Source organism: Prunus persica, chromosome G2, assembly GCF_000346465.2.
Source record: "Prunus persica cultivar Lovell chromosome G2, Prunus_persica_NCBIv2, whole genome shotgun sequence".
NCBI classification, from domain to species: Eukaryota; Viridiplantae; Streptophyta; class Magnoliopsida; order Rosales; family Rosaceae; genus Prunus; species Prunus persica.
The window spans coordinates 9578367-9589087 of NC_034010.1; the positions used below are offsets into that span (position 1 = coordinate 9578367).

The 10721-nt window shown below is 47.9% G+C and overlaps 1 protein-coding gene across 1 annotated transcript; it reads left to right on the forward strand.

Moving 5' to 3' along the window:
* On the forward strand, nucleotides 1–891 carry LOC109947298. Its single transcript, XM_020557231.1, has 2 exons — nucleotides 1–453; nucleotides 508–891. Exons 1-2 carry the CDS (start codon nucleotides 1–3, stop codon nucleotides 889–891), a joined length of 837 nt encoding a protein of 278 aa, XP_020412820.1.

The following is a 10721-nucleotide window of genomic DNA, read 5'->3' on the forward strand; positions in this document are numbered from 1 at the left end:
ATGCCACATAACGATGCCCTTGTCATAAGCATTCAAATTGCTCAGGCCATGGTCGACCGAATCCACGTAGACGAGGGTAGCGCAACCAATATCCTGCAACTGGCGGTCATCCAACAGATGGGCTTGGAGACAAAGATCAACAAATTAGCCAGATTGCTAATCAATTTGAATGGTGCAACAACAGTTACCGTGGGCACGATAGACCTCGACGTTTACTTCCCACTTATAATCAGCTCGCAAACCTTCATAGTCATTAATGAGGTCTCAACCTACAACGGCATTCTGGGTAGACTATGGATCGGCAAGATCAACGCCATCACCTCCGCCACACATCAGAAAATTCGGTACCCAATCCCTGGGGGTGGTGTCGGCCAAATCAATAGCGATCAGGCAATGGCGAGGAAATGCTCCGCCCAAGGGCTGAAGAAAAGCAAACAAGCGCAGTTCCTCCCTGTGAGCCAGACAGATTTGGAGGAGGTTGAGCAATCGAATCTTGCTATCTTGTAGCAATCAAAGCGTCAGGACCAAGCTGAGGAAATCCGTCCAGAGTTCTTTGCTGAAGAAGGATGGAAACCTGAGGAAGACGTCGAGTTAATACCCTTGGATCCTGACCAACCAGACAAGAAAGAGCGGATTGGCTGGTATTTAAGCCCAGAAGAGAAGGTGGAGCTTACCACCTTCCAGAGCAACAAAGACATGTTCGCAAGGTCGCCGTCAGACATACCTGGCATCGACCCAAACATCATCTGTCACCGACTCCACGTCAACCCTGCCTGCAAGCCAGTGGTGCAAAAGAGATGCAGCTTTGCATCCAAGCGAGTCGCTATCATCAAAGCTGAGATTAACAAACTCCTAGCTGCCAGCTTCATCGAAGAGGTCTCCTACTCATAGTGGCTTGCCAACGTTGTTCTGGTGGCAAAACAAAAAAAAGGCAAATGGAGAGTTTGCGTCGATTACACAGACCTCAATAAAGCACGCCCTAAAGACAACTTCCCATTGCCGAGAATTGACCAACTCGTGGATTCCACTTCTGGCAATCAGCTGCTTAGCTTCATGGACTCCTACTCTGGCTATAACCAAATCCTGATGCACGAGGATGACAAGGCAAAAACTTCTTTCATCATCGGGAGAAGGACCTACTGTTACAAGGCCATGCCCTTTGGGCTGAAGAACGCCGGAGTAACCTATCAAAGGCTCGTAAATAAAATCTTCAAGGACCAGATTGGCAAGACTATGGAGGTCGACGTGGATGACATGCTGGCCAAAGCCACAAAACGTGTAGATCACATCAGAAATCTTACCGAGGCATTCAGCCTGCTCCGCCAATATTGCATGAAATTGAATCCAAGTAATTGCACATTTGGTGTATCCTCCGGCCGATTCTTGGGATACCTGGTCATGCAACGAGGTATCGAGGCACACCCACGTCAAATCAAAGCCATTCTCGAGATGAAGTCGCCCTCCACGGTGAAAGAGATACAAAGTCTGGCGGGCAGAGCAGCGACCCTTAACCGATTCCTCTTGAGATCAATCGACAAGTGCAGACCATTATTCAAAGCTTTGAAGAAAGGACAAAGAGACAAATGGGATGAGAAGTACGAAGTAGCTTTCCATAATCTAAAGACTTACCTCACCTCACCTCCCCTGCTCTCAAAGCCAGTCCCTAGTGAGGACTTGTTCGTGTACGTGGTAGTGTCCAACTCAGCTGTTAGTTTAGCTCTCACATCGGGTATTCTACACATCAAAAGCTCTCCCTGATGCAAAGACTCGCTACCCGAAATTGGAGAAATTTATTTTGGCTCTTGTAGTTTCTGCGAGAAAGCTGCGACCCTACTACCAAGCTCATCGAGTCATCGTCATGACCGACTTTTCTTTGAGATCAATCCTCCACAGCCCTGATGCTTCTCAACTACTCATGAAATGGGCTATAGAGCTAAGCCAATATGACCTCCTCTACCAGCCAAAAACTGCAATAAAAGCCCAGGTTTTATCAACCGAAGAAGAGAAGTTGGTCAACCAAAATAAGGAAAGTTCAAAAGCAGACGGGACCTCCTCAGAACCTAGCCAACCCAGAGACATGTGGCAATTGCGCGTAGATAGAGCGTAGAACCAAAAAGAAGCTAGAGCAGGGGTCGTCATCACCACCCTGGATGGAACCCTGTTGGAGCAAGCTATTACACTTGGCTTCCTGGCCTCGAACAACGAGGCAGAATACGTGCCATTGCTCGTCAGCCTATGCTTGGCAAAGGAGCTCACAATCAGAAAGCTAGCCATCTACTCAGACTCACAGTTGATCACGAATCAAGCCTCATGTGAATACATGGCGAAGCACCCAATGATGATTTTGTACCTTGATAGAGTACAAGAGCTGTTGAAGGCATTTCCCACCTTCACCATCTAACAAGTGCCCCAGGCAGAGAATGCGCATGCAGACGGACGGACCCTAGTTGGCAAGACCCCATCATCGACTATTTGATGAATGAAAACCTACCAACGGACAAGTCAGAAGCTAGAAAGGTCCAGCAGAAGACCGCGAGATACTACATGCACGGCAACAAGCTCATCCACATATCATACTCCGGCCCTTATCTCACCTGCATAAAGTACCCTCAAACACTTGAGGTTCTCTGCAAAATTCATGACGGCGAGTGTGGCAACCACTCTGGGGGCAGGTCACTCGCCCAGAAAGCTCTAAACATAGGCTACTTCTGGCCTACCATGCATCACGACTCCGTTGAATGTGTCAAGAAATGTGATCGCTGTCAGCGATACAAGCCGATCCCTAACCTGCCTGTAGAAGTCTATCATCTGCAAAACAGTCCATGATCGTTCATGCAATGGGCCATTGACCTAGTGGGTCCCGTGCCACCAGCGCCCCCAAAGAAAGAAATGATGATCGTTGCCACCTACTACTTTACTAAATGGATCAAGGCCAAAGCTCTATCCTCTACTAAGGAAGCCGATGTGGAGCGATTCATCTGGAGAAACATCATATGCCAGTTTGGCTGCCCATAGTCGCTGGTTACCGACAATGGCTCATAGTTCATTGACGAGCAGATCACCACCTTTTTTGCGAAATACAAGATCAAGCAACACTTGTCCACCCTGAGTTATCCCCAAGGAAATGGACAAGCCGAGGCATCCAACAAAGTCATATTGGACTGCTTGAAGAAAAGGCTAGAAGGCGTCGAAGGGAAATGGGTGGATAAACTCCCCGGAGTACTATGGGCTTATCGCACCACCAAGCGAAGATCGACTGGTGAAACCCCATTCTCCCTCACCTATGGAACATAAGCGATCATACCACCTCACATCACTGTCCCCTCCATAAGTCTTGAGCTGGGCAGTGTTGATCAGAACTCCGAACAGATGAGGCTCAACCTTGACTTACTTGAGGGCGAGTGCGAGAAGACAATTATTCGGGTCGCCTCCTATTAGCAGCAATTGAAGTCTTACTAGCCAAGGTCAGACAATTTCAACCAGGCGACCTCGTGCTAAGGAAGGCTTTCATCACTGCACAAAGGCAAGGGTCAAAAACGATGAATCCCAACTAGGAGGGCCATCAATAGTTGCCCACGAGCAGCGTCTTTCGGGAGAGGCAGCCCATAAGAAGCGTCCTAAGGGAGACGCAGGGTGTGCAAGGAATTTCCTAAGGAAGGTATCCGTGTTCCAATCCGTTCCCTAAGGGGGGCAGGAGAGTCACACAGTTGCCCATAAGGAGCGTCCTAAGGGAGACGCAAGGCGACAACTAGAAGCGTCCGTTTGGAGACGCAGCCCTCTAAATAGCATCCTAAGGGAGACGCATGCGCCAAGAATTTCTTAAAAGGAGGTCTCCATGCCTCCTATGGGAAATATCTAGGTTCCTATCCATTTTCTAAGGGAGGCAGGATAGTCACACACTTGCCCATATGGAGCGTCCTAAGGGAGTCTCAGGGCGACGACTAGAAGTGTCCGTTTGGAGATGCAGCCCGCTAAAAAAGCGTCCTAAGGGAGACGCAGGGTGTGCCAGGAATTTATTAAAATGAGGTTTCCATGCCTCATTCAGGAAGTATCCAGGTTCCTATTCGTTTCCTAAGGAAGGCAGGATAGTCACATGGTTGCCCATAAGGAGCGTCCTAAAAGAGACGCAAGGCGAGCTAGGAATTTCCCAAAAGAAGGCCTCCATGCTTTCTGAGGGAGGTATCCAGGTTCCTATCCATTTCCTAAGGGAGGTAGGATAGTCATGCAGTTGCCCATAAGCAGCGTCCTTCGGGAGACGCAGGGCGACAACCAAGGCATCCTACAAGATGTGTAGAACACGCCCGGAGTCCCTTAAGGGGGACCCTGGCACTTGCTAATTTTCCTAAAGGGAACCATCCTACGGGATATGCAGAGCATGCCCGGAGTCCTTCAAGGGGGACCCTGGCACTCATGAATCTCCAAAGGGAAATGCTAGTTACACAAGCAATTTACAAGTCAATATGCAAATTGGAGTTGAAAAAATAACTGAAATTTCCATAGTAATGTTCAACAAAGAGAAAATGGTCAGATAAGACCAATTATTCTATACAAGAAAGCAGATTACAAAAGCTGAAAAGAAATTTACTCCGAGATGCCAGCAGGAGATCCCTGATCTACATCCTTTTCGTCGTCCTCCTGATCAGCCACGTTCTCAACAGCTCCACTGATCCGCGATGTCTGTCACTACCTCATTTGCTGTATCCTCCTCTGCTTCATCCTCTTCAGCTACCGCCTCTTCGACCGTCTGCTCTTCAGCTCCTTCCATGTTCACAACATTAACATGCTTACTCTGCATAGGAAGCAAGTCAGAACAGAGCATCCCGATGTCTCCATCTTCAATGGCATAGAAGGGATCATTTCCATTTGAGCAGTCCAAGTAGCCCAGCTTGTACGCATTCATGCATTCTTGCACTCAAGACAGAAGTAGGCATCTTTTTGACTAACCAAGTCAACAATAGAAGAGGGTGCAACAACAGACGAGTTTCAGATAGTTTGAACAGCAAGAACTACTCTCTTTTGAAGTAGATGAAATGTTGTTTCCCTTTATTTTTTCGAGGGAAGGGTTGAGACTATCTCAAGATCACCAGCCTGATAGATATGATCAACCAACTTGAAGCAAGCAGACGGACTTGACAGAAAGTTCATCTTGAGTAGATCAGACACAATTGCATCCTCTGCAGGGCTGGACTTATCCACCTTAGGATCAGCAGCTGACATTGCGGAAGAGCCCTTCGCCTTAGGAGATAACTCTCTCATCTCCTCAGTTGCCGCCATCCTCACCTCCAATGAAGTCAATGATGCTGAATCAACTCCACACTTGACTGCCCGTGACTCAACAATCCTTTGACTGAGGCAGACGACCCGAACTTTGAAGAGGAATACCTGCATCTATTTGCCTCTCGGCAGGTGAGCTAGATCGAGCATGGGCTATTCTATAGAGCAGATCATGGTTTTCAAACTTGTCTGCAGGAGGCTTGAGTAGAACATCCCTAGGGCTGCGCGTACCACCAACCTTCCTGCTATCAGCACCAACAAGATATTTAACCCCAGCATATGACGATGGAAGAGATCCCACTTGAGTTTTCTCAGCATAAGGGAGCTTTGGCTTCTTCCTCAATGGAGACACATTCTTCGCCTACGAAGAAGTAGTTTCATCTCTTGAAGACTTAGCAACAACCTTCTTTTTCAAGGGGGGTTCCGGCAGAACACTCCTCCTGCCCGTCGACAGATCATCAGAATCTGGACTATTCTGCTTCCATCTCTCAACATCCTAGGCAGGGGGCAGACCACTGACTTCCTCCTGATACCCTCTCAACTTATGCGGCTCACAATGCATGAGGCCAAGCATGGTCCAGCCTAAACCTGTGAACATAGGGGGCAACTGGTCCACCTGCGCACACCTGATCCACCACGGCTGCCGCTCACTGCCAGCCGTTGCCATGACGACAACCAGCCGGCCTTTTGCCGCAAAAAACAAGAAAAGACGAAGAAAAAGAAATATACGTGCTCGACTTACCTTGGGATGCACGGCGACTCCTCTCTTTGACAAGCAGTATGAATTCTCCAAGATCTTTCTCAAGCTAGAAAGTAGAGAAGTTAAGTCTGCGATGTGAAGAAGAGTGAAGAGAAGCCCTGCATTTACACAAGTTGGGCACCTTAGGTCAAGAAGGAATCGCAAGCCCATTCCTACTGAGAACCCAACTCCAAGAACAGTCAAAAGCTTACACCAATTGGGAACCTAGGAGTCCAACTCACTGAAGGAAGCGCAGTTACAGCTGGACATCCCAACAGATAATTCACATCTCCTACATGCCACCACGCGCCATGCAAAAGCTAGGGGGCATTTGTGGTAACCGAATTAAATCAGACCCGAGGTCAAATAATTCCTTCCATTTGGGGATTATTTGACCTAATTGGGAATTAATCAACCTAATTGGGAGTTACTCATTTTAATTGTGGATTACCCAATTAAATGGAACGTTACCTAAATAGAGGAGGAATAATTCCCTTCCATCTACGGAATTATTCCTCTGAAACCCTAGCCTCCAAGACCACTATAAAAGGATAGCCACACACAAGGGTTGAGGTACGTTTGAAATCTCTACTGAAACTCTGCAGAAAATTCCTCTCAAACCCTAGCCACCTTCTTTCTCTCTTTCTTTTACATAAGGCTCCGGCCGTCCGATTTACACATTAAACACATCCCGTACCCTATTTTAGCTGTCGTTTCTCTACGGATCGATTGAATTGACTTAGACATCGGAGGGCCTTTAGCCAACACCCCTCGGGTGTGGTCCTCTTATTTGTTCTATTTTGCAGGGAGAAGGAGGCAGCAAAGAAGAAAGGGGAATCTTTGCAACCGAATATTCTCATGGGGAAATTTGTTCCCACAAATTGGTGCTTTCATTGAGAGCATGAGTTATACTCAACGCATGCTCAAGGAATCCGTTCCTCCTATTTTCCAATCCACCGAAGCCTTCCAAACAACCATGGTTGGAAGCATGAAGACGAGAGGCAAAGTCGCCGCGATGGCTAGATCCGTGACGGTTCGTCCAACTGTTACGGGATGACTTTTTCGGAGTCTTCCTTACGTGCGGCCTTAGACTTGATCGCCTCTCGAACAAGCTAAGTTAGCCTCCTTCCTACAACACAAGATCGAACCAAGCAAGAACAATCGCAAGAGCAAGAACACAATAAGAACGCTTAAGAAAGTTTGGGAGAATATATGTTTTACAAGTTGTGAGGTGAGGATACACAATGTGACATCCTCCTTATATACTTTCCCTATCCCACCTACCACCACAGTAGGTGGCTAAGATACAATGTCACCTACCGGCATCTACCAACTACTGTCACCAACCGTAGTCTACCTACTACTGTACAACGAATCTGGACATGTGGGCTAAGAGGTCTAGCATGATCAATCCAACGGGTTGGGCCTTGAACATGCAGGCCGTGACTTTCTCCCCCACCTAATCCGGTAACGTCCTCGTTGCCGTGGTAGATCCGTCTCATTTGAATGCTTCGATGATGTCGTTTTACTTCCACAAAGAGTTTTCTTTCTCCCAATTGCCTTCAGACTCTGGCAGGCCCTTCCATTTGACAAAGTACTTAAAGTACCTCGGTACACCCTTGCGTCTCATCTATCGCTTGGCCATGATGCACTCAACCTCCCTGTCAAATGAAGTCACCATCAAAGGTGGAGCTCGTTGAGACTCTCCACGACTTGGCTCATTGGTGTCGGCATGGTAGGGCTTGAGATTGCTCACGTGGAACAACGGATGAATCTTCAATCGAGGTGGTAGTTCCACACGGTAAGCAGCTCTTCCCACTGATCGGACGATAGGAAATGGGCCCTCATATCTCCTCAACAACGCCTTGTGCAATCTTCTAGTGAACTTGTGTTGAGAAGGGTTGAGCTTCACAAAGACCAGATCACCTGGTAGGAACACAACGTCCCGCCGATGCTTATCCACCCATTTCTTCATCTTCCGAGTTGCCTTCTCCAATTGAGCTCGAGCTAGCTCATTAGTCACCTACCACTCCTTGGCCATCTTGTATGCAGCAGGGCTACTCCCCGTGTAGCCTGACACCACTGTGTTCCGTGTTATAGGTTGTTATCCTATTGCCAACTCAAAAGGACTTGACTGTGTCGACTCCGACCATTACAAGTTGTACGAGAACTGAGCAACATCCAACAACTTTGTCCAATCTCGTTGGTTGGCACTCACATAGTGCCTCAAGTATAGCTCCAATAGCGCATTCACCCCTTGCGTCTGACCGTCTGTCTGTGGGTGAAAGCTGGTAGAGAAGTTCAACTGTGAGCCAAGTAGCCTGAAGAGCTCCATCCAAAGTTTACCAGTGAAGCGAGTGTAACGGTCACTAATAATACTCTTGGGGATCCCCCAATACTTCACCACATGCTTCAGAAACAAGCGTGTAGCTTCCTCCGCATTGCAATCCACTGGTGCGGGGATGAAGGTAGCATACTTGGTGAACCTGTTGACCACCACCAAAATTGAGCCACACCCTTCCGACTCGGGTAGACTCATAATGAAGTCCATGGACAAACTCTCCTATGGTCTGGTTGGAATGAGAAGTGGCTCTAGTAACCCACCTGGCTGTTTCTGCAATGTCTTGTCTTGTTGCATACAAGGCAAGTCTGCACGAACAAGTCTACATCTTCTCACATCTGTGGCCAATAGTAAGCTTCACTCATCAAGGCTAATGTTCGATGAGTGCTCGGATGTCCTACCCACTTCGAGTCATGACACTCCTTCAGTAGCTCTCGCCTTAGATTGTCCCACCTTGGAACATAAATTCTCTTCCCCGTTGCATAGAGAACACCATCGTCGAGCCAAAATCTTATTGTCTTCCCATCCTTGACAAGCTCCAACAGACTTTTGGATTAGGGATCATGCAACAAGCCCTCTTGTATCTCTGCATGAGAGAACTCTGGGTTGTGTGATAGCTGCTAGTACAGCCTTCCTGCTTAAGGAATCGCAACGACATTCATCTTCCCTTGCTTGTACTCCAGTTTGTAGTCGAACTCTGCCAAGAAGTCTTGCCACCTAGCCTGCTTGGGTGACAACTTCTGTTGGGACTGAAAGTAGCTTCTGGCAACATTGTCAGTCTTGACCACGAACTGAGAACCGAGAAAATAGTGCTCCAAGTTCGCAAGCAGTGCACTACGGCTGTCATCTCCTTCTCTTGAACGGTATATCTCCGCTCCGTGTCATTGAGCTTCCGACTCTCGAAAGCCAATAGGTGTCTGTCTTGCATGAGTACACCACCAATAGCAAAATTTGATGCATCAGTGTGTACCTCAAAAGGTTTGCTAAGATCAAGAAGTCTCAGAACTGGTTCCTCCATAAGTGCCCTCTTCAACTCATCGAAGGCATGCTGGTATCGGGGTGTCCACTCCTACGTCTTGTTCTTCTTCAGTAAATCCGTCAAGGGGGCGGCTATGGCTGAATATCCCTTGATGAACCTGCGATAGTAGTTCACCAATCCAAGGAAAGACCGCAACTCAGGTACCTTGATTGGTGGTTCCCACTCTTGAATGGCTCGCACCTTGCCCTCCTCCATGAGCAATTGTCCTCCCCGTATCTTGTGACCGAGGAACTCGACCTCTTCTTGGACAAATGAGCACTTCTCCCTCTTCACATAGAGCTGTTTCTCCCTTAGAATTTGGAAGACCTTCTGCAAATGCTTGAGGTGTTCCTCCAGAGAATTGCTGTACACCACAATATCATCGATGTAAACCACAACAAACTTGTCCAAGAAAGGATGGAATACCTTGTTCATAAGAGTGAAAAATGTTGCAGGGGCACTAGTCAAGTCGAACGGCATGATAAGGAACTCATAAGACCCATATCTCGTCACATATGCGGTCTTTGGTTCATCTCCCGGTGCGATCCTCACTTGACAGTATCCCGAGCGCAAGTCCAACTTGGTGAAGTACTTCGCTCCTCCCAACTGATCAAACAAATCTACAATCAAAGGGATTGGATACTTGTTTTTGATGGTCACCTTGTTTAGCGCCCGGTAGTTGATGCACAACCTCAGTGTTCCCTCCCTCTTCTTCTGGAAAAGAACTGGGGCACCATAAGGGGCCTTGGACGGTTGGATATACCCAGCGTCCAACAACTGCTTTAATTGCTTCCTCAATTCCTCCAACTCAAGAGGTGCCATCTGGTGCGGTGCTTTGGCAGGGGGTTTGGCACCCGGTTCCAACTTAATGACATGATCCTCCTCTCTCCTAGGTGGTAAGGTTTTGGGCAGCTCTTTGGGCATGACATCTGCAAACTCCTTGAGGACTGCCTTCACAGCTTTCGGGACTGGCTAGACTTCCTTCTCAACTAAATCCATTTTCATAATTGCAAGGAACGTCGGTTCGCCCATCTTCCAAGACTTGGAAAATTGCATGGCTGACAAAAGCTTCGTCTCGCCTTGTTGCCTCACCACTGGCACCATGCATGGCATTGTTCCACACTGTGTAATGCACATAGTATTGTACAATGGAATGGGAAATGCCTTTACCTTGTCCATGAAGTCCATTCCTAGCCCGACATCGTAGTCATCCATCGAGGTCACGGAGAAGTCAGCTACTCCCTTCCAAGTGGCAATGTGTAGCTCCACACCACGAGCTACTCCATCAACGAGCTACTCCTTTGAGACTCGACACCTAAGTCTCTTTGCTTCCTGTACGGACATAAAGT

Bases quoted from the DNA above. Each gene is read 5' to 3' on its own strand.
- LOC109947298 (XM_020557231.1), top strand. From the start codon at position 1: ATGCCACATAACGATGCCCTTGTCATAAGCATTCAAATTGCTCAGGCC. The intron at 454-507 runs GTGAGCCAGACA...GCTATCTTGTAG, and splicing joins AACAAGCGCAGTTCCTCCCT to CAATCAAAGCGTCAGGACCA.